The 23,334-nt window shown below is 50.6% G+C and overlaps 1 protein-coding gene across 4 annotated transcripts in view; it reads left to right on the top strand.

Moving 5' to 3' along the window:
* Positions 1 to 3,499: 3,499 nt before the first annotated feature.
* TMEM44 (transmembrane protein 44) overlaps positions 3,500 to 23,334 on the top strand; it is a 34,943-nt gene continuing 15,108 nt past the window's right edge. For 3 of the 4 annotated variants that reach the window (XM_047789115.1, XM_047789106.1, XM_047789097.1), the window contains exons 1-8: positions 3,500 to 3,909; positions 6,054 to 6,180; positions 8,700 to 8,793; positions 9,781 to 9,947; positions 10,144 to 10,230; positions 14,908 to 15,078; positions 16,770 to 16,898; positions 20,745 to 20,849. In XM_047789115.1, the coding sequence (XP_047645071.1) occupies positions 3,773 to 3,909; positions 6,054 to 6,180; positions 8,700 to 8,793; positions 9,781 to 9,947; positions 10,144 to 10,230; positions 14,908 to 15,078; positions 16,770 to 16,898; positions 20,745 to 20,849 (1,017 nt within the window). In that variant the 5' untranslated portion in view covers positions 3,500 to 3,772. The remainder of the gene's footprint in view (positions 3,910 to 6,053; positions 6,181 to 8,699; positions 8,794 to 9,780; positions 9,948 to 10,143; positions 10,231 to 14,907; positions 15,079 to 16,769; positions 16,899 to 20,744; positions 20,850 to 23,334) is intronic. The other variant, XM_047789122.1, reaches the window with a different exon arrangement.

Genomic DNA, 23,334 nt, shown 5'->3' with positions numbered 1-23,334 from the left:
CCTTGTGGCTAAAAGCAAGCATTCTCCAAAGCCCAGCTCATGCATTTCTTAAAAGCCTTCACCAACATGCCCCCACATACAATGTTTGATGTCACCAGAGCATTTTCAATATGTTCTTAAGTACATACCACCTTTCTTTGGCTTGTTTAAAAATCAATATTTTTCATTCAGTAAATATTTTCCTTACTATGTGCCAGGCACTGAGCTAGGAAGGCAGATAGGAACTAAATAACTCTGGTTACAAGGCACTCACAGCCTGGTAAAAAGACAGCATTCATTGTACTTGAAAGATGCCCTAACAGAGGAGGAGGGCAGGCACTTGGGCTCGTTCCCCCACCCTAGAACCAGGATGCTGAATCACCTGTGCAGGGAAGACTGCTGGTGAGCAGCTTTGGGAAGGAAAATCACAAGACTCACTTTAGATGTGCTCAAATAAGACGTGCAAGACAGTGTTAGAGGGACGCCGTCAGCACCCACAGGGAATCAAAGCAGAGATGACCATTTGTCAGCACAGAGGACATACACCAGAAGAGCCCTCAAAGAACCAGAAAGCAGACGTTTCAGACTCAGGTATTTGTTGTCTATAGACTATGAGAGGAGTTCCCATCTTGGCTCAGTGGAAACGAATCTGACTAGTATTCATGAGGACACGGGTTCGATCCCTGGCCTCGCTCAGTGGGTTAAGGACCCAGCGTTATTGCCATGAGCTGTGGTGTAGGTCAAAGATGCGGCTCGGATCTGGCATTGCTGTGGCTGTGGTGCAGACAGGGGCCAAAGCTCTGATTCGACATCTAGCCTGGGAACTTCCAAATGCTTCGGGTGCAGCCCTAAAAAAAAGCAAATAATAATAATAATAATGTAGACTATGAGAAACATAGTTTACATATATTTTTCCTTTTAATCTAACCCTTTAATCTTCTTAGTTGGCACCCATTTTATATCACTACATCTTAATCATTTTAGTATTTGAACTTTGACCCCTTTTGTTTAATAACATATTTCAATTTTTATCTTTTTCTGGATTGCTTATTTAACATTGCTCTCTTCTGCTGGACTATAAGTTCCACAAAGGAAGAAGGGACCACATCTGTTTTTCTCAGCAGTGTGTCCCCAGCTTGCAGCGCAATGCCTGACAAACAGTGTTTCATTTCTCCTGCGTGTGGTCATAACTTTTTTTTTTTTTGTCTTTTCAGGCCCCCACCTGAAAAGGTTCTCAGGCCAGGGGTCGAATCAGAGCTGTAGCTACCGGCCTATACCACAGCCACAGCAACGCAGGATCCTTAACCCACTCAGCAGGCCATGGATCAAACCTGCGCCTTCATGGATGCTAGTCAGATTCATTAACCGCTGAGCCACAACAGGAACTCCGGTCATAACTTTTAAAAATGAATGAACCAGGAGTTCCCGTTGTGGCTCAGTGGAAACGAATCTGACTAGCATCCATGAGGATTCAGGTTCAAACCCTGGCCTCGCTCAGTGGGTTAAGGATCTGGCATTGCCGTGAGCTGTGGTATATGTTGCAGACATGGCTTGGATCTAGCATTGCTGTGGCTGTGGAGTAGGTCGGCAGCTATAGCTCTGATTTAACCTCTAGCCTGGGAACCTCCCTATGCCGTGAGTGTGGCCCTGAAAAGACAAAAAAAAAAAAAAAAAAAGAATGAACCATAAGGGGAAAGAAAAGAATGAATCAGTAAAATAGTGTAGCTATGGAAAAAATTCCAGTAGTACTTCAAAGTACCTCAAAACCTGAAACACAGAGTTACCATAGGACACAGCAATTCCATTCCTAGGTATACACCCAAGAAAACCGAAAACCTACATCTACACAAAAACTTGTAAACAAATTCCACAGCAACATTCATAATGGCCAGAATGTAGAAATAACCCAAATGTTCATCAATTGATGAACAGGTAAGTAAAATGTGGTATACCCATACAAAGGATTTTTTTTTAGTCATAAAAGGAAATGACATGCAGGAGTCCCCTGGTGGCTCAGCAGGTTAAGGATCCAGCATTGTTGGAGTTCCCGTCGTGGTTTAGTGGTTAACTAATCCAACCATGAGGAACCATGAGGTTGTGGGAACCATGAGGTTGTGGGTTCAATCCCTGGCCTCGTTCAGTGGGTTAAAGATCTGCTGTTGGCCATGAGCTGCGGTGTAGGTTGCAGAAGTGGCTCAGATCCCGAGTTGCTGCGGCTGTGACATAGGCTGTTGGCTACAGCTCTGATTAGACCCCTAGCCTGGGAACCTCCATGCCGTGGGTGCGGCCCTAGAAAAGGCAAAAAAAAAAAAAGGATCCAGTATTGTCACTGTTGGGGCTCTGGTCGCTGCTGTGGCGTGAGTTTGATCCCTGGCCTGGGAACTTCTGCATGTCACGGGCACAGCCAAAAAAAAAAGAAGAAAAGAGAAAGAAATGACATGCTGCAACATGGATGAACCTTAAAAGCACTATGCTAAGTGAAAGAAGTCAAGTCATAAAAAGGTCACCTTTTGGATGATTCCATTTATAAGGCATGTCCAGCATAAGCAATTCCATAGAGACAGAGGTAGATGTGTGGTTGTGTAAGACTGGGAGTGCTGGGAGAGTATCCATTAGTGAGCACGAGGTTTTTTAACAGGCAAAGAAAGTTTCCAAAACTAGACAGTGATGGTGGTTGCACAGCTGTGGATATACTGAAAACCACTGAACCTCACTCTCTGAAAGGGTGGATTTTGGAGCTCCTGCTGTGGCAGAACAAGTTAAGGATCCTGCTGTGGCATAGGTCCGCAGCTGTGGCTCAGATTTGATCCCTGGCCCATATGCCACAAGTACAGCTAAACAAAAAGGGGGGGCAGTGAATTTTACAGTGTATGAATGAGATTTCAGTAAAGCTATTTTTTAACGAAAAAAATATATAAACGTGTCCTTTAAGAAAAGTTATTAAAATTAACAAGTAAAATTTTAAATTGAAATAATGGTTTGTTCTCAAGAAAAATACGGTGTACTTGAATTGAGTGACAGTGTGCCTGGGTGGGAGGGGACGGACCTCAAGGATCACGGGGTCTCCCTGGCTGCAGGACTACATGTCCAGAGCCCTGCTTGGGCAGCTGAATGGGGGCAGAGGGTGCAGCTATAGTCTCAAAAAAGCGGGTGAGAGAGGATGTAGGGGAGCGCATTTGATTCCTCCTTCCTGGCCTCCCAGCGCCCTCTTTGTCTTGTGGCATTTTAACGAGTGGACCAAGCCCCGCTCATCTGGTAATTCTCAGCGCCCAAGCTGCTCCCTGGGCGCGAAGTATTTATTGTTTGGCTCAGATCATGTAGTGGAATAATGAACGGGCACGGCGCCTCACAATGAGCCGGCAGGTCACTGTATTCCGCTCTGGCCTCTGGCTTTGGCGGTTGGTGACAGCGAAGGAGTCTAGGTCACTCGCAGGGCCTCTGCCTGGGGGGCGGGGCCGCAGCCTTTGTGCCGAGGCTGCTCCCAGATCCCGCCGCTAGGGGGCGGCCTCCCGCCCGCGGACCCCCGACAATAGCGCCAGGGGTAGGGAGCTGCGCGGGCCCGGAAACTTTTCCCTCTCGTCTCCGCCGCCGCCGGCGCTCGGGACGGGAACTGGACACGCCCATCGCTAGCCCGCGGTCGGTGCGCTTGGCCTGGGGCCGCCACGGCGGAGCCGAACCAAAGAAGGGGGCGTGGGGTGGCAGCGCCGGGAACTGCGGGCAGCCGGGGAGGCTGCGCGCGGGTTCCTGGCCACGCGAAGGCGCGGGCACTGGGCGGGGTGGAGCCGAGCCAGCCATGGGGGAGGCGCCCAGCCCCGCGCCCGCGCTCTGGGACTGGGACTACCTGGACCGCTGCTTCGCCCGCCACCGTGTCTGCATCTCCTTCGGCCTGTGGATCTGCTCCTCCTCCTGCTGGATCGCCGCCCACGCGCTGTAATGGCAACCGGGACCGGGAGGCGCCGAGGAGGGGGCCGGGGCGGCCGCGGGGGTAGACTGGGGCGCTGCACCCTGCTAACTTGGAAACCTAGAGGGAAGGGGCCACATAGGGAGGATGCCGGAGGCAGCACAATTCCGGGATCAAAATGAACATTTTGCCGTAGACTGAAGTCAGATACTTCTTTCCGGAGTCCACGCACAGGGAAGCTGGGCTGGGAGCCAGCAGAAGGAGGCTGGGTGGTGCAGTGGACGGAGACTGGGTTCTATTGTCAGCTTTTCCTCCACTGACTGGCGGTGTGAGCCGGGCGAGCCATAAAATCCCTGGGCCTCTTTTTCCTCATGCAAACGGGGATAGTAACTCACAGGACGGCTGAGAGGATTTAGTGAGTTAGTCCTGGTAAAGGTTTTAGTAAGTGCTCATTAGACAGCATTATTATAGCTCCAGCTCTGCCACCAACCCTTGGCAGAGGGCAAGGACCTCGGACAAGTTTCTCAATGTTTCTGGCCTCAGTTTGCCCAAAGTTGTCTTAGCTGAGAAGGGGGTGGCGACTATCTGACTCTGGCCACAGACTTTGCCCTGGTCTGTCCAACACCTGCAGTGGTTTGGCCAGATGGTTATGGTAACCGAGCTTCTAAGGGTGAGGTCTGGCTAAGGATGGCCTCCAGGTCTTCTGCCACCCTGTCCAAGCTCCAGGGACAGTGCCACCCACATATTCCCTGGCAGGGGAGGACTAGCCCTGGCTCACCTTGGGCATTAACTTACCTTTTGCCATACGCCTCAGTTTTTTCCTTTCAGATAGGAGCATTGAAATGAATTTTTTTTTGTCTAGCCAGTCAAGGAATGATTGGGAACTTTTGAGAACCCAGTAGCCTTCTGTCCTCACCCATTAGTCCCAAGGCTAGACGGTTCTAATGATAAGGAGATGGAACCAGAGCTGCAATCATGCCTCTGTTTCTCCATAGAAATGCAGCAGGGAAACATCTAGAACAAACTATTTCTTTTTTTGGTCTTTTGTTAGGGCTGCACCCGCGGCATATGGAAGTTCCCAGGCTAAGGGTCAAATCAGGGCTGTAGCCAATGGCCTACACCACAGCCGTAGCAATGCAGGATCCGAGCCACGTCTGCAACCTACACCACGGCTCATGGCAATGCTGGATCCTTAACCCACTGAGCAAGGCCAGGGATCAAACCTGCGTCCCCATGGATGCTAGTCAGATACATTTCCCTAGTCACGACGGAAACTCCTAGAACAAAGTCTTTCTGATCAGTGATGCTGACAGAGAGCTGTCTGGCTCCTTCCAGCCTGTGCAACCATCCTGCGCTTGTTCCTGGGTGTCTGTGAATGGAAAGCAGGAAGTAAGGGAGAGAAGCCAGCAGTTGGGGGTGCTAGAGAGTGGTCAGCCCAAAGCGACATGACATCTTGGGGGAGCTTTGCTCTTCTGGTGTGTGAAGAACATGCCCCCCCAAATGAAATCAACTTGGACGTGGCTGGCAGAAGAAGCCACGCCCCCTCACTGCACAGATGGATGAGGAGGATTTCATTTTAATTTCAAAGAAACAAGTTGCCTTTTTAATTTAGGCAATTAACTCTGCTCTGCAATTAAACTGCAGTGATTGGGTGACTTTTATAACCCTCCGGTTTCCTTTCAACAAATAAAAGCTGACAGCTAATTTGTCAACACTGGGTGGTGGGTGTTGAGGCAAACTTGAGGCAGCCAGGTTTGTAGGAGGAAAGGAATTCCTCACTTGAGGTCTGGCCCCTGCCATAGGCTTCTTTCTTTTTCCATCTGTAAACTAAGGTCAAAAACACCTGCTGAGGAGTTCCCGTTGTGGCGCAGCGGAAACGAATCCGACTAGGAACCATGAGGTTGTGGATTCGACCCCTGGCCTTGCTCAGTGGGTTAAGGATCTGGCGTAGGCTGGCGGCTACAGCTCCTATTCAATCCCTAGGCTGGGAACCTCCATATGCCGAGGATGCAGCCCTAAAGATAAAAAAAAAAAAAAAAAAGACATGTGCTGAATATCTGGGGAAGAAAGTGATTCACAAGGACGAAAAGTCACAATTACCCATTCAGATACCTGCTTTGGGAACCCAAACTCACATCTCTGTGTTCTGTCCATACCTTTGTCTGTCCCGCAGGCTTCTCTATCTGAGATGTGGGAGGAAACCCGGCCAGGACCAGTCGGCTCTGTGTGCTGCGTGCTGCCTCCTGACCAGCCTGTGTGACACCATAGGTGCGATTCTGGCCAAACAGCTCACAATCCAGGTGTGTTGTGCTCACAGGTGCCAGCGGCAGGCAAGGCACATTTTCAGCTCAGAGCCTGTGCCTTTGCTGGTCTTTCTGCTCCTCCAATACCCACAAGGTTCGATGCTTACCTCCTTTCATATCTTTGCTCAAAAATCACCTTCTTGGGAATTCCCATTGTGGCTCAGCAGTGATGAACGCGACTAGTATCCACAAGGACACAGGTTTGATTCCTGGCCCTGCTCAGGAATTAAGCAGGGTTAAGGATCCAGCGTTGCCGTGAGCTATGGTGTAGGTCACAGACGTGGCTCAGGTCTCGTGTTGCTGTGGCTGTGGTATAGGTTGGCGGCTGTAGCTCCAATTCGACCCCTAGCCTTGGAACCTCCATATGCTGAGGATGCAGCCCTAAAAAAAAAAAAAAGACGAAAAAAACCCTATCACCTTCTTGACAAACCCTCCCTGACCACCTGTTTCTTTTTCGGTTTTTTAATCTTTTTTTTTTTTTTTGAACACCTGTTTAAAATTGTGCCCGGCCTCTAGTAGGTGCTCCAGACCCTCTCATCCTGTTTTTCCCCTAATATATCATCAACTTATTTATGTTTATTGCTTAATGCATGTTAACCCCTACAAGAATATCAGCTCCGTAAAGGCAAACATTTTTGAGTCACTACTGTATCCGCATCACTTAAAACAGCAACTGACACATAGTAGATGCCCAATAGACAGGGATTTTTGCTATTACAGTTTTTAGAGCCTGGGGCCCAGCCCCAGCTCATGCAGGGGTGTCTGAATCCTTTCCTAGATGGTGATGTGGGCTTTGGAGCAAGTGAGAAGCAGTTTCAAGTCTTTTCCAAAGTCTAGGCCTGCAAATAGATCTGTGTAGAAGGGGCCTGTCCTGAAACGCACATGCTAAGGAGGATCCGTAATCCTGGCCTTGTGCTGCCCAGTGAAGGAAGACAGCCCCGTGGACAGACACAGATTTGGGGAGCTCTAGACCCGGCCTTGAGCAGCAGTCTCACAGAAGCAAATCATCTTTCATTTCAGGAGCCCATTCTCATTAACTGATAGAAGGAAATGAGGCTCAGCTCAAGCGCAATAATAATAGCTGATATTTATTAAATATTTAACTATGTATTTGGCAGTAAGGGCTTTTCCTGTATTAACTCATTTAATCCTCAAATCATCCTATGACATGGGCGCTGTCATTATCCCTGTTTTACACAGATGGAAACTGAGGCAGAGAGAGGTTAAATAACCTCTCTAAAGTCATCCTCTAGGGGTTCCCGTTGTGGCTCAGTGGGTTAAGAACCTGACATAGCATCTGTGAGGATGAGGGTTCCATCCCTGGCCTTGCTCAGTGGGTTAAAGTTAAGGATCCGGTGTTGCCATGAGCTGTGGCATAGTGCAAAGATGCAGCTCTGATCCGGCGTTGTTGTGGCTGTGGTATAGGCCGGCAGCTGTAGCTCCACTCCAGCCCCGAGCCTGGAAACTTCCATATGCCTCGGGCATGGCTCTAAAAAGAAACATAAATAAATAAATAAAGTCACCCTCTAGTAAGTAGCAGGATCAGATCCAAACCCTAGAATACATGCTCTAAAGCACTAAGTACAGGAGTTCCCGTTGTGGTGCAACAGAAATGAATCCGACTAGGAATCCTGAGGTTGCGGGTTCGATCTCTGGCCTCGCTCAGTGGGTCAAGGATCCAGTGTTGCCATGAGCGGTGGTGTAGGTCAAAGACTTGGCTGGGATCCTGTGTTGCTGTGGCTGTGGTGTAGGCTGGCAGCTGTAGCTCCGATTAGACTCCTAGCCTGGGAACCTCCATATGCCACAGGTGCAGCCCTAAAAAAAAGGACAAAAGACAAAAAAAAAAAAAAAAAGCATTAAGTCCAGTGGACCCTTGAACAACATGGGTTTGAACTGTGTGTCCACTTACATGTGGGTTTTTTCAGTAAATACACACTACAGCACTACATGATCCATGGATGCGAAACCATGGCTACAGAGGCCCAACTGTAAAGTTATGCTCAGAATTTCCACTGCAAGGGAGATGGCACCCCAACCCCCACATTGTTTAGGTGTCAACAATACTGTCAGTAGCTGGTGCATTTGTGGGTAGGTGTATTTTACTTTCTCCCAGTGGCTGGCCTATGCACTTTCCATGTATTGGCTCATATAATCTATTTAATAAGGAGGGAGGTGCTGTTATTATTCCTGTTTTACAGATGAGGAAACTGAGGCCCAGAGAAGTTCAGTGGCCAGGCCGCAGTTGCACAACAGAGACCACACCATACAGTGGAGGGCTTGGGGGACTGGGTTCTTGTCCCATCTCTGTGACGGGTGTCTGCATAATGGGATGGGTCACTTAAGCACCCCATCTCCTCATCAGTCACATGGAGCTGATAATCAGCCTTTCTTGCTTGGAGGTTGTCCTGGCAGCCCAACATCAGTGGAACACATGTGGTGGAAGAGATCCAGAATGAGACATGCTGTAGTTGCTGAAAGATGTCTGAACACTTAGGCTGTCTTTCCTTTGCTCCTAGGTCTTCACAGGAGCCTACCTGGCAGCTATTGACCTGGTGAATTTTGTGTCCATTCTCTTCCCAGTCTGCGGCTCTGGATTCAAGTCTAATTCAGGTGAGTGTGCTGCTGTCTGTTCCTGTCTTCATCCATCCATTCATTTCATCTTTCAGCGTACCATAGGCTCCTGCCAGGCACAGATAGTTGGCGAGCTCCCTGGCCTCAGCCAGACCAGGGAGACAGAGCCTTAAATGGTAATTCATGCTGCTGGTGAGGGGGTGTGGGCACATGGTGGGCCGCCAGAGGAGCGGAGAGGGTGCAGGCATCAGGGAAGAATGTGACTTTGGAATTGGGACCCCAGGGAAAGGCATTCCAGGTGGAAGGCAGCACAGGCAGAGGCCAGGAAGAGGGAGCCTGCAGGGCTTCGGGGATGAGCCATGATACTCAGTGTGCCTGTCTTGGGGCTCCAAGCGAAGTCCCACCACTTCCGGAAATGGGTGCCCGGAATGGACCTGGGCCGCCTCGGGCAGAGCGGGGGCCGGAAGTGACTCAGATGGAGTGAGTAGCCTTGAGTATGTGGGACTGGGATGTTCCTGAGAAGGGGCAGCTGCACGCTCAGACCTTTGTCCCAAAAGGAAATGCTTGCCTCAGGGAGTAACATATGACGCCCTCGGCTGCTCAATGTTACCCAGAGGGGGAGGGTGCTTCTTAGAGCTGTCTCGCTCTGTGCCAGGCGGGCTCTGGTGTAGATTATACAACTGCCAGGGCACAGTGGCTGCCCTCAGGGCTCCAGTCTAGGACGAGCGACACTGTGCATACAGCATGCGATACAGGAAAGCGTTGCCCTGCCTTGAAGCATAAACGCTCTGAGAGGACTGAGAATGGGGAAGAGCACTGGGAGGGGGTGGGGGTGGGGGCTGGGATATAGGATGGGGGGATTGGGATGCACAACCACATGCCCTTAAAGGGTGGGGAGGGTCTGGCTTATGGAGCCATGTGGGCGCCCGTCCTGTCCTCAGGGCTGGGCCAGTGCCAGTTCTTCCCATGCGGTTCTCTGTCAAGTTCCAGATCCCGGGCACCCTGTGGGATTTTGGTGTCTTGCAGGTGGGGGCTCCCGGGAGAGGAAGAGGAGGCAGCGGCTCAGGGCCAGTGTGTTTGCCTTGGTCCTGCCGCTGAGCCTGGGCCCAGGCTGGGCTGTGTGGGCCGTGGTCCCGAAGGCTTCAGGCCCCATCCCCGGGCCGCAGCGGAGGCTGCTGGGAAGCCTGATACAGGTGAGGCCAAGCCTGCTCAGGAGCATGTGATGTGGGGGAATGCAGGTCCCTCCCCTCCTTACGGTCCCAACAGATGCCCTGGGGATGGGGGGTCAGGGTTAGGCCTTGTTGGGAAGAACCTTCTAGAAGCAGAAGAGGATGGGCCTGGGGCGCACAGGCATCTCCTCAGGTGCTGAGGGCATCACTGTTCCCGCAGGACAACACTGAAATCCTCGGCTACCTGCTGGGCATCATTGCAGCCTTCGGCTCCTGGGCTTCCCGGATGCCTGCACTCTCCAGAATCGTGAGGCTGGGGCTGGGAGTCTGGGTCCCCCGGCAGGTCGTAGGGCACCTGGGAGCCTCCTCCCAGCTCCAGGTCACTGGGTAGAGAGGTGGTGTCTCCGTGTGTTTGTGTGTACATGTGCACACGTGCACACGGACAGGGGACAGCAGTGGGCAGGCGACCCCAGGCCTCAGGGGGGTTCCTGAGGCTGATGGGGAGAGTGTCCTGTGTTCTTTCCATTTCTTTTTCTTTTTATTTTATTTTTTTATTATTCAACGAATTTATCACATCTGTAGTTGTATAATGATTATCACAACCCAATTTCACAGGATTTCCATCCCACAGCCCAAGCACACCCCCCCACCCCCCTCGTTCCATTTCTTGTAGCAAATGAAAAGCAGGAGCTCAGAAAAGAGCCCCTGAGTTTGGATGGACAGGCTTCCCATTAAGGAATGACAAGGTTTTAGATTTTTAAGAATCAGTCGGCTCCTGGGGTCTGTGTATTCTAGATGGTTGGCAGATATTTTCTAGGCATCTGGGGTGAGGGAAGCCCTGCGTTGGCCGGTCCCATGGGGAAAACAGATGTGACTCGAGATGCCCTGTCTGCTCTCGGAGAGCTCACCGTCTCACAGAAGACACAGAAATGGAAAGCAGGATCTTTGAATGCTCTAAGAAAGATAGTCAGATGTTTGGGGTTTTGGAAGACGGAGAGAAGCCTCGTACGTTATTCAAATGGGTGAGAGTGGAAACTGTTCCCCCTGCGAGGCGCTGGGTGCTGGGGAGTGTCAGGCTGGCAAGGAAGGCAGGGCGGGGCCTGAGGGGGCAGAGGCGAGGGGAAGGCACTGGGGGCAGAGGGGAGCACAGGAAAGGCCCCCCGAGGCAGGCGAGCACCTGCAGACGAGCCACGTATTATGGATGTGTGAAAATGGCCAGGCCTGACCCTGGAAATGTGGCAGCCCATCCTTCAGTCCTAAAACAATCACTTGCTGGAGGTCCCTGGTAGCTCAGGGGGTTAAGGATCCAGTGTTGCCACTGCTGTGGCTCAGGTTCAATCCCTGGCCAGGAACTTCTGCATGCCATGGGTGCAGCCAAAAAACAGTCACTTGCCCAAGAGCACTGCAGTTTAATAGCAATTCCAGAAGAACAGGACTTAGGGGTGGCACTTAGGACTGACTTAGTTGATCATTTGTAGGAACTGCAGCCAGAAACCGCACAGGACACAGGGCCACATCAACTAAGGTACTATCTTCAGATGAGGGGAGGGGAGAAAGGGGCGCACAGCACTCCATTCAGCCACCCCTGGGATTCGTCTCCAGAGTGGCCAGGGGGCTGGGAAGTCCAGTCACAGCAAGACCTTTGAAGGAGCTGTTGCAGCACTCTGACCACCTGTGTGACTGTCTCCATGGCCGCCCTAACAAAGTAGCACACACTTTGAAAAACAGAAACATACTGTCTGACCAGGGGTCTGCTATCAAAGTGTCAGCAGGGCCACGCTCCCTCTGAAGGCACTAGGGAAGGATGTGTTCCAGTCCCCTCTCCAAGCTCTGGTAGCTCCTAGGCTGGTGGCAACACAGCTCCACGATTTGGGTGGGGTTCTCCCTCCACAGGCTCCTGTGTCTGACTTTCCCCTTTTTATAAGGACACAGTTGGGAGTTCCCATTGTGGCTTAGAGGGTTAAGAACCTGACTGGTCTCGGTGAGGATGTGGGCTCAATCCCTGGTCTCGCTCAGTGGGTTATGGATCCAGCATTGCCTGTGGGGTAGGTCGCAGATGCAGTTTGAATCCTGCATGGCTGTGGCTGTGGCCTAGGCCAGGCAGCTGTACCTCCGATTTAAGCCGTAGCCTGGGAACGTCCATGTGCCACAGGTGTGGCCTTAAAAAGGACACAGTCATTTTGGATTAGGGCCCACCCTAATGACCTCAGTTTAACCTCATCATCTACAAAGACTCTGTTTCCAAATAGGGGCTCATTCACTAGCTCTGGGGGTTGAGACTCCAGCATCTTTCAGGGGCGATACAATTCAACCCATAAAACCATCCCCTAACATAGCCCTAGGCCAGCCCCACCTCTGCGTCCCTCCCTCTGCTCCATTTTCTTCATAGCTTTTATCACAGCCTGAAATTAGCTCCTTTAGTTATTTACCAGGGTGCTGCCTGGTCCCCCAGCAGAGCATCAGCCCTGGGAGAGCAGGGGCTTCTCTGTTCTATTTCCCACTGTGTTCCAGGTGCTTGGGGTCTGCCCGTGGTAGGTGCCAGCAGACACTTCTTTTAAAAAAAAAAAATTATTTTAATTAATTAATTTGTTTTTAGGGCCTTACCCGTGGCACATGGAGGTTCCCAGGCTAGGGGTCGAATCAGAGCTATAGTTGTCGGTCTATGCCACAGCCATAGCAATGACAGATCCAAGCCACTCTGCAACCTATACCACAGCTCACAGCAATGTTGGATCCTTAACCCACTGAGCAAGGCCAGGGATCGAACCCGCATCCTCATGGTTACTTGTTTCCGCTGAGCCACGATGGGAACTCCTGGCAGACATGTCTTAATGAGTGACTGTATATGGCCTAGAAAGAAAGGAAGCTTATCGATGCAGGAAACAGAGGGCTATCTTGGGGCAGAAAGAACAGCATTGTTCTTTGCAATCTCGGAGAACAGAACCAGGCCTGAGGCTGAAACCAATAACCAAGAGGTTCCCGGACAGGCTGTTTCCCATCCAGTGCAAGGACGACCTCCATGGGTGAGACATTTGGCCCAGGGCCTGGTGTGTTGAGAGTATGCAGTATAATTACTCCTGCCTTATGAGGTAGTGGGCTCCTTGTCGCTAGAGGCATTCAAGCCTGATGGCCCCTTGGCAAGAAGATAGAATGAGATTGCACTGGGGCTGAGCTGGGCAATTCTGGAGGAGCTGCCAGCCCTGAATGTCTCTGGTCCCATGAATAAGAGCCCAGAGCTGGATTCCCTCATTAGGGAGAAAGCCAGTAGAGATGGGGTGCTATGGGGAGCTGATCCAGAACAGCTTCCGACCCTGGATCCCCCAGGAGTCACTCCTAATTTACCCCTGGTGGGGACGCTGAGGAGCAGCCTGGCTGGGTGGTTTTGGTGGGAGAAGTTTCCATTTTTCCAGGAACTCCAAGAGTCCTTGAATGAAACAAGGGGTGTGAAGCATTGTGCTGACAACACTGGGAATCATGGTTGCTGCAGATGCACCTGAGGCATGGCCACTTCCAGCCCCCAGCATGGATTTGCCAGGTCGTCAGCCTTCTATCCTGACCTGCTGGACAGGCCCACGTGTGCTGGAGAAAATCCTGCCACGTCTGGAGTCACCAGGCCAGTTTCAGCCTTTAAGTGGTGATGCCTGTAGCACCTACTATGTATCCAGCCAATAGAACCCTCTAGGTGCTGGTACAGACCCTGAGAAGAGCTTGAGTTGTGAGTCAGGGGGCACCAGGCACAGGGTGGCACGGGAGTGAGAGCACAGGGCTCCCCCAGCTTGGCCTCATCCAGAGGCAAAAGGCCCAGGTCCCAGCCTGGCCCTGCAAGTCACCTCCCCAATGTCCTCTGTAAAATGGGGGTAGATGGGCTAGAGGACCCCAAAGGCTTCTCGCCCTAGCGGTGCTGCCTGGACTGTGTGAGGTGGAGAGGCCCAGTGGGAAGGGGTGTTGCTCTAGCAGCCCAGGTGGAACCACCCTCCCTGACCGGGAGCCGTCTATTCAGGGGGTGCAGTCTACAAACAGGGAGGCCTGGGAACAAAACTTGAAGAAATGCAGAGGGAGATGTGATTGAGAGTTTAAATTAAAGTGGAGAAAATAGGAGTTCCCATTGTGGCTCAGTGGATTAAGAATCCAACTAGGATCCATGAGGATGTGGATTCAATCCCTGGCCTCGCTCAGTGGGTTAAGGATCCGACATTGCTGTGAGCTGTGGTGTAGGTTGCAGAGAGGCTTGGATCGGTCATTGCTGTGGCTGTGGTGTAAGCTGGCGGCCACAGCTCTGATTCGACCCCTAGCCTAGGAACCTCCACATGCCACGGATGTGGCCCTAAAAAAAAAAAGACAAAAAAATGTTGCATATGTTTTCTTTTTAAAAAAGCAATATTTCCATTACTCATTCTCCAAAAATATCCCCTTGGCCCCCAAATCTCTGGAGTGTTATCTTGAATTCTCCTGACTTTTCTGTCTGGCCTAGTTCAGAGTCGGTGGTCCCAGGAAGAGAAGGGTCAGGCCTGGAATCTCCATAATTCTATCTCCCTCACACTCTCTCTGCTCACATTCACGAGCTCCTGCCAGGACACTGAGATGACAAGGACCTTAGCCCTGCTCCTGGGAACCCTCTGTCTGTTGGGCAGATAGATGTGTAAGGCACTAAGTCCTGATCAGAGTGAAAGGCACTCGTAGAGGGATATGTCTGATGCGAGGGACCCAGAAGAGGGAGTTAGTTGCTCCTCTTAGGGTAGAGGTGGTAAATGGTGATTTGCCAGGGTTAAGTTTAAGCTGGGTTCTGAGGGATGAATAGGAGTTCACCAGACAAAGGAAGCAGCTTGATGCCTGACAGAAGTAGCACTCTTGGGGACTGGCCATAGGCAGAGGGCTTGTCCTCTGATCCTCTTTGTCACTAAGGAGCCAGGCTTAGAATCAGCTCTCTGGGAGCTGGGGGGTGGCAGTGTTCCTCCCAGCCCAGCCCCCTCCTCTCTCTGCCCAGTGCCGGGGTAAGACATTTCCCTCCATCCACCTGTGGACCCGGCTCCTGTCGGCGCTGGCTGGCCTCCTCTACGCCTCGGCCATCGTGGCCCATGACCGGCAGCCTGAGTACCTGCTGCGGGCCACGCCCTGGTTCCTGACCTCCCTGGGCCGTGCGGCGCTGGACCTCGCTGTATCCACCCCAGGCCCTGGGGCTCGGCTGCCTGTGTCTCATCTCCTCCCTGCCCCGCCAGGCCTTCCTCCCCTCTTGCTAGAAGGCATTCATTCCCGATAGCCAGGGTGGCGGTTCGAACCCCGGGGTAGGCGGGCACAATTTCCATGTGCAATTTGTGGACTTGTTTTGTTTCTTCCATAAGAAGAAATCTCTCTTGACTGGAGCTCTGTGAAACAGCGGAGGGGACGGTGAAACTTCTGGCCCTGAAGAGCCAGGCTCCAGGCTCAGTGCTGCTCCCCACCTGGGCTGTCTTGCCTCCGTGAACCCCTTCCCCCCTTTGCCTTCTCCTTTCTCACAGGCTGGGAGGGGCTTGGCAGGCGGACCTGCTGTTCAGAGGTGAATATCGCTTTCTGTTCTCTTTGGTGCTGGAGCCCAGGGGGATGGAGGGGCAGGAGCTGGGGAAACAGAGAAAAGCTGACAAGGGCTGTCCTTCCTCAGTGATCACTGAGCCCCCTTCTGATCCCAGGGGGGTGTTGCCTGATATGCTGACACCCCAGTGACCTTGATGTGAAGGCCTCAAGGGCAAGCTAAGCTCAGACAGTGGCGGGTGGACAGTGGGTAACAGCTGTGCTGTGTAGGGAGGGGGTGGTGGTGAAGAACCTGTGGATTTTTTTTTTCTCTTTTTTTCTTTTTTAGGGCCGCGCCCATGGCACATGGAGATTCCCAGACTAGGGGTCTAATCGGAGCTGTAGCCACCAGCCTACACCACAGCCACAGCAATGCCAAATCCGAGCTGAGTCTGGGGTTTACACCACAGCTTATGGCAACGCTGGATCCTTAACCCGCTGAGTGAGGCCAGGGATCAAACCTGCACCTTCATCGTTCCTAGTTGGATTCATTTCCACTGCGCCATGATGGGAACTCTGAAGAACCTGTGGCTTTAGCATAAATAGTCCAGAAATGGATTTTCTCACGCACCGTTTGAGTTTGTTTGGGCCGCTGTACGTAACACCTTGTCACAAACTTGATGGCTTAAACAAAGGGTATTTATTCTCTCAGCAATGGAGGCTGGAAGCCTGAAATCCAGGCAGGGCCCACTGTCTCCAGAGGCTCTGGGGAGAATCTTTTCCTGCCTCTTCCAGCTTCTGGTGGCTCCTGGTGTACTTGACTCCTGGCAGCATCAATTTAATTTGTCTCCATCTTCACCCGGCCTTCTTCCATTTCTGGATCTCTGTGTGTCTTCTCTTCTTACGAGGTTTCTGCCATGGGGTTTGGGGTGCACCTAATCCATTACAACTCATTATATCAGCAAAGGCCCTGTTTCCCAAAAAGGTGACATTCTGAGCTTCCCGATGGATATGAATTTGGGGAGGACATTATTCAATCCACTGTGAACGCTGCCCCTATAATCAAAGGAAGGTGTCTTTCAAAATCCTTTTGTTTATCAAATGTTTACTAAGTGCTTGTTAGATGTGGTGTCTGGCTGGGCGCTGGGCCCTGAAGGGGGCGGGGGATGAGAACTAGAGAGAGTGGGACCCAGCCCTGTCCTCAGATGAGCTCGCGTCTGTTGTGTGATGTGTGACCGACCTGGCAGGATGATCTGGGGAGGGAGAGAGCCAGCCCAGGGCGGAGCCCTCGGGGGCAGGGGGGAAGGCAGCGCCGGGCAGCTGAAGTTCTCCGCTCTCTTGGACCTTAACTCCACTTCTCAGATCATTTTCCTTTCCTGGGTGATGAAGAGCAAGATGAGGCAGGCCTTGGGATTTGCCTCTGAAACCAGAGAGAGCCCTGACACCCAAGCCCTTTTGACCTGTGCAGAGAAGGAGGAAGAAAACCAGGAGGCAAGGACCGAGGCGAGGTCTCACTGCTGGCCAGCTGCGGGCTCAGCAGTGTTTGTGTATGGCGTGGGCAGAGGTGGCCAGCTTCACCAGGGCTGGGCCTGGAAATCTGGGGGACCCTCTGAGCTTGACCAGTCAGTCGCTTTTTAAATTTATTTGTTTATTTTTTATTTTTACTTTCTTTTTCAGGGCCGTACCTGTGGCATATGGAAGTTCCCAGACTAGGGGTCAAATTGGAGCTGCAGTTGGCTGGTCTATACCACAGTCACAGCAATGCCAGATCTGATCCGAATCTTCAACCAATGCTGCAGCTTACTGCAACACCAGATCTTTAACCCACTGGGAGAAGCCAGGCTTGAACCCATATCCTCACGGCTACTAGTCGGGTTCTTAACCCTCTGAACCACAACAGACACTCCTTTTTTTTTTTTTTTTTTTTGCTTTTTACGGCCACACCTGTGGCATATGGAGGTTCCCAGGCTAGGGGTCGAATCAAAGCTACAGCTTCTGGCCTACACCACGGCCACAGCAATGCAGGATCCAAGCCACATCTGCAACCTACACCACAGCTTACAGCAATGCCAGATCCTTAACCCACTGAGCGGGGCCAGGGGTCAAACCGACAACCTCATTGGGGAACTCCTTTTATTTATTTATATATTTATTGCTTTTTTAAGAATTTATTTTTTATTTTTATTTGGGGGGGTCTCTTTAAAAAACTATAATTATGACCAACACTAAGGGCACCCTGAATAAAGAGTATCCTCCATTTTCCCAGGTACAAAATATTTTTTAAGTTCTTTTGATCACTGAATGAACTTGCATTTTCCCCCCGTTTTTGGCCACAGCCACAGCATATGGAAGTTCCCAGGCCAGGGACTGAATCCAAGCTGAAGCTGCAAGCTACTCCACAGTTACAGCAATGCCAGATCTTTAACCCACTAAGCCACAGGGCTAAGTCCTGAATATATATATATTCAGGAACTCCCTGAATATATTTTTAACAACTTAGATAAAACAGTCCCACTTAAGCTATTTAGTAATTTACATATGTATATTTAAGTTCATATAAATTAATGTAAGTTTTAAAGTAATGTGCTTTTGGAGTTCCCTTCGTGATGCAGTGGTTAACGAATCTGACTAGCAACCATGAGGACACAGGTTCGATCCCTGGGCTTGCTCAGTGGGTTAAGGATCTGGCGTTGCCATGACCTGTGGTGTAGGTCGAAGATGTGGCTCGGAACTTGCACTGCTGTGGCTGTAGTGTAGGCTGGCAGCAACAGCTCTGATTAGATCCCTAGCCTGGGAACCTCCATAAGGATGTGGCCCTAAAAAGCAAGAAGAAAAAGGAAAAAAGTAATGTATTTTGCCCTCATTTCATAAAAACTTACATTCCTACTTTTGCATGCCTCTTTGATATCCACAGCATCACTATCACAGGTTTTTTTTTTTCTTTTTTAAGTTGGTGTTGCTAAGAAGCTGATTTTTTGGTCTGTCTTTTTAGGGCTGCACCCGAAGCATATGGAGGTTCCCAGGCTATGGATCCAATTGGAGCTGTAGCCGACGACCTACACCACAGCCACAGCAATGAGGGATCTGAGCCGCGTCTGTGACCTACACCACAGTGCAAGGCAACGCTGGATCCTTAACCCACTGAACAAGACCAGGGATGGGACCCACAACTTCATGGTTCCTAGTTGGATTCACTTCTGCTGCACCACAATGGGAACTCCTGCAACCAAGGATTTTTAACAAAGACAAATTGCCTCAGCATAGCTCTGCTTACTTATAGGAGTCACTTGGTTAAATCGGAAAAAGATGGCGATATACATTTACTGGTATGACATAATTATAAAGGATGGATGTTATTGTAAACACCACTTTAAAAATCAGCTTTTTGGAGTTCTCCTGCAGTGCAGTGGGTTAAGGATCCAGCATTGTCACTCCAGCGGCCTGGGTTGCTTCTGTGGCTCCGGGTTTGATCCCTAGCCTGGGAAGTTTGACATGCCTCAGGGTGTGGCCAAAAAAAAAAAAGAGAGAGAGACTACCTGTGAGTTGGATCCACTTCTCCAAATGTTCTAGTCATAACTGTGTAATCTGGTTGAGTTAATGAAATAGAAGATAGTGTGTGTATGATCAAAGTAAAGAGGCTGATAGAGGGAGTTCCCTTCGTGGCTCAGTGGTTAATGAACTGGACTAGGATCCATGAGGATGTGGGTTCGATCCCTGGCCTCGCTCAGTGGGTTAAGGATCTGGCGTTGCCGTGAGCTGTGGTGTAGGTCGCAGATGAGGCTTGGATCCCATGTTGCTGTGGCTGTGGCGTAGGCCGGCGGCTGCTGCTCCAATTCAACCCCTAGCCTGGGAACCTCTGATTCAACCCCTAGCAGGTTGGCCCTAAAAAGGAAAAAAAAAAAAAAAAAGTGATACAGGTGCTTGGACCAAAGATCCAAGTTTCCATGAAGGCTCTAATGAGATCTTATTTTCACTCCATTCTAGAAACTTCTGTGAAATTATATCCCAATAGGGAGCTAAAATATTTAAAGAGAACCCTGTGTGTATAGTATTATGAAGAGATAAAGTAGAGCCTTCTGGATCTCTTCAGCAGTCTTTCTAACAGGGCTTCTAAAAGTGTGGTCCCTGGACCAGCGTCATCTGAAAATTTGTTAGAAATTCACATTCTAGGCTCAACCCAGCTCAATCAAATCCTAAACTCAGGGTGTTTTCATAAGTCCTCTGGGTGCTTCTGATGCACAGTAAAATTCAAGAACCACTTTTTTTTTTTTTTTTGCTTTTTTAGGGCTGCACCTGCGGCATATGAAAGTTCCCAGGCTAGGGGTCTAATCAGAGCTACAGCCACGGCCACAGCAACTTGGGATCCAAGCCATGCCTATGACCTACACCACAACTCACGGCAACGCCAGATCCTTAACCCACTGAGCGAGGCCAGGGATCGAACCCGCATCCTCATGGATCCTAGTCGGGTTCATTAACCGCCGAGCCACAAAAGGAACCACTTCCTTCCAAAAATATTTATTTAGCACCCACTTAAGTAATTCCCAAACTTTGTCATACTTCAGAATCATTGCGGGGGAGGGTGTCTAAACTCAGCAGGTCACATCCATACCAATTAAGTCGGAATGTCTGGATGGAGGGCAGGTGAGAGCTAAGCACCACCTATTTCATTTTTTAAGAAGCTCAGGCAAGGAGTTCCCTGGAGGTTTAGTGTGTTAAGGATCCAGTGTTGTCACTGCTGGTTCGAGTCACAGATAAGGTGCAGTCTCCATCCCTGGCCTCCTGCCATGAGCTCGACAAAAAAAAAAGAAAGAAAGAAAGAAAAAAGAAAAGAAAGGAAAGAAGGAAGAAAGAAACCCAGGAAATTCCACTGTGTAGCTAAGTTTGGGAACCACCCACCTTCTATGACCTCAGAGAGACATAAAATATATCTTTTAGGAAGCAGAAACTGAGATGTGCCATAAAAGAACAGAAAAAAATACTGTAGGGGTTCTTTTGAAGAAAATGGGACCTTGTTTTATTTATTTATTTATTTTGTCTTTTTGCCTTTTCTTGAGCTGCTCCCGCGGCATATGGAGGTTCTCAGGCTAGGGGTCGAATCAGAGCTGTAGCCGCCAACCTACACCACAGCCACAGCAATGCGGGATCCGAGCCTTATCTGCGACCCACACCACAGCTCACGGCAACGCCAGTGAGCATGGGCAGGGTTGCAACCTCATGGTTCCTAGTTGGATTCGTTAACCACTGTGCCATGATAGGAACTCCTGGGACCTTGTTTTAGAAAATGTTTCCTGACTTTAAGAATTCCCCTTTCTGTCTCTCCACCTCCACTCGAAGAATTCAGATTGGGTACCTCTCACCACCCTACCGCACTGCAAACCACTCAAGAAGATGGCAGCCATCAGTCGCTACATGGAGCTGACCATTGAGCCAGTGCAGCAGGTGAGTGGCCATGGTCCACATCTGGGTGTTCAGAGGGGTGGGAGGTAGTCATGGAAGGCTCCCTGGAGGAGGTGACACTTAACTGCCAGAGGATTAGGATAAGTCAAGGAAGCATATAAAAAGAATTTTTTTTTTTGTCTTTTTGGAGCTGCACCTGCGGCATATGGAGGTTCCCAGGCTAGAGGTCGAACTGGAGCTGGAGCTGCCGGCCTACACCACAGCCACAGCAACATGGGATCCAAGCTGCGTCTGTGACCTACACCACAGCTCACAGCAATGCGGGATCCTTAGCCCGCTGATCAAGGCCCGGGATTGAACCTGCATCCTCATGGATACTGGTCGGGTTCGTTAACCACTGAGTCACAACAGGAACTCCGGAAGGACTTCTTGAAAGCCTTGATGGGGGACAGAGGGTGTCAGATGGAGGGGAGTTCTGGGGATAAAAAGGTGAAGAGGAGGCAAGGGTGAGATAAGTGCAGAAGCTGGCCATCATCCTGAGGCTGGTGAGAGACCAGGAGGCTTCAGGACTAGAGACTCAAGGTCCGGTGTGTATTTTATTTTATATTTATTTTATTTTATTTTTTAGGGCCGCAGGTATGGCATATGAAGGTTCCCAGGCTAGAGGTCGAATTGGAACTACAGCTGCCGGCCTACACCACAGCCACAGCAATGCCAGATCCTCTGATCCACATCTTTGACCCTACAGCGCAGCTCACAGCAATGCTGGATCTTAAGCCATTGAGTGAGGCCAGGGATCAAACCAGCATCCTCACGGATGCTAGTTGGGTTCATTTCCACTGAGCAACAATGGGGACTCCCAGAGGTGCATTTTAGAGCCATCGCTCAGGCAGTGTTGGGGTGAGGAGCAGACTAGGGAGAGGAGACTAGAAGCAAGGGAGTCAGTGAGGGACAGTTTTAAGTCCAGGAGAGAGGTAGTGTGGCATGAACCAAGGCTGAAGCAGATGGAGAAGCAGAGCTGCAGGTAGAGCAGTGGGGGCAGTGAGACTGTGGGGGTGGAGAAACCTCGGGCTCTAGATGCCTCTGGCCTGCATGTGGGGTCCCCAGGAGGAAGAGCCTTGGAGAGGAGAGGGAAAGAGGTGACAAGATGTCCATTCCATGTTCCACACCCCACTAAGTCTGTTGCTGTCGAGGCTACAGTGACCTCCCTATTGCTAAATCTTGGGGTCATTTCTGTCCTCGTTGAGGTTTAACTCAGTTGACCACTAGCTTCTTCTGATTTGGGGGACCTCCCTGTCCTGGTTTTTCCCCTGCACAGGTCTTTTCCCTGTCACTCCTGCTGGCTCACTGGTCTTTTTCCCTGTCACTTCTGCGGCTGCTCCTGGCGAGCGCACTTCAAGGTTGCAGTACCGCAGCTTCGCCCCAAGAGGGCTCCCTCTCCGTGTACACTCTTCCCGTTCCACAGCCCTACCTGCCCGCTCTGGCTCGCTTTCCCCGCCTGTGTCTCCATCCTTTTCCTCTCCCACAGCTCCAGTCTTGGCTGCCTCCTCATCGTCACCACATGGCATCTCATACATTCCGTGCCCGATACGGGTTTCTGGATTCCGGCTCCTGTCACCATCTTCCCCTTGTCAGTGAGCGACACCATTGCGCGTGCAGTGGCTCAAACCCGGAGCCCCTCTCTTCCCCTCACGTCATGCCTGTGCCCATTTCATCCATTTGTGAGTCTTGTAAATACTTTTAAAGTAGATCCAGGGGCCTCCTAACTGGTTGTCCTCTCACTGGTATTCTTGTCCCACCCCCTCCCATTTGCAACCGGAAGGGTCTCTTACATGTAAATTACATCTTGTTCCTCTTTGGCTTAAAACACAGCCCTGGCTTCCCAGCTCACGCAAAATAAAATCGAATCTCCTAACACAGACTTCCAGGACCTTCCCAGCCCCAGGCTCGCCCCCTCGCTGACCACCTCCTATTCTCCCCCTCTTTGCTCCTCTCTGGCTGCACAGAATTTCTCTCCATTCCTCTGCCCACTCTCTTCCTCCTGATTTTTTTTTTTTTAAACATGGCTGCTTTTTTCTTGTTTTTAGGATTTCAGTTAAAATATTACCTTCTCCAAAGGCCTTCTCCCCCACCCATTCAAAAGTCGCCTCCACCCCTCTGCAGTATCACTTTATTAACTTTTAAAATATCTTGCAAAGCACTTTATAATGATCTTTTGTTTTGTTTCCTGCTGGGATATAAACTTTGTCTCGTCTGTCTTGTTTGCCTAGATCTGGTGCGTCCGGTCTCGGGCTCTTTAAACAGGTGTGTTTGGAACAGAGTTCAGTGGTAATGGCCCTGCTGAGCTGCACTTGGGACATGCTGGCGCTCAGAGTTTGGCAGAGAGTTAGGTTTTACTCCTTGTTGTTGTTTCTTGGAAATGGGTGCAAATAACCTGTGTGTGATATAATCGAAGTTCAGGGAGATTCAGAACAGCGCTTTCACAATGAAGCACCCACTTCGGCCATTAAAGCTCATCTTCCGACAG

Source organism: Phacochoerus africanus, chromosome 1 (assembly GCF_016906955.1).
Source record: "Phacochoerus africanus isolate WHEZ1 chromosome 1, ROS_Pafr_v1, whole genome shotgun sequence".
Classification (NCBI taxonomy): Eukaryota; Metazoa; Chordata; class Mammalia; order Artiodactyla; family Suidae; genus Phacochoerus; species Phacochoerus africanus.
This window is presented reverse-complemented; position numbering and strand designations above follow the sequence as displayed.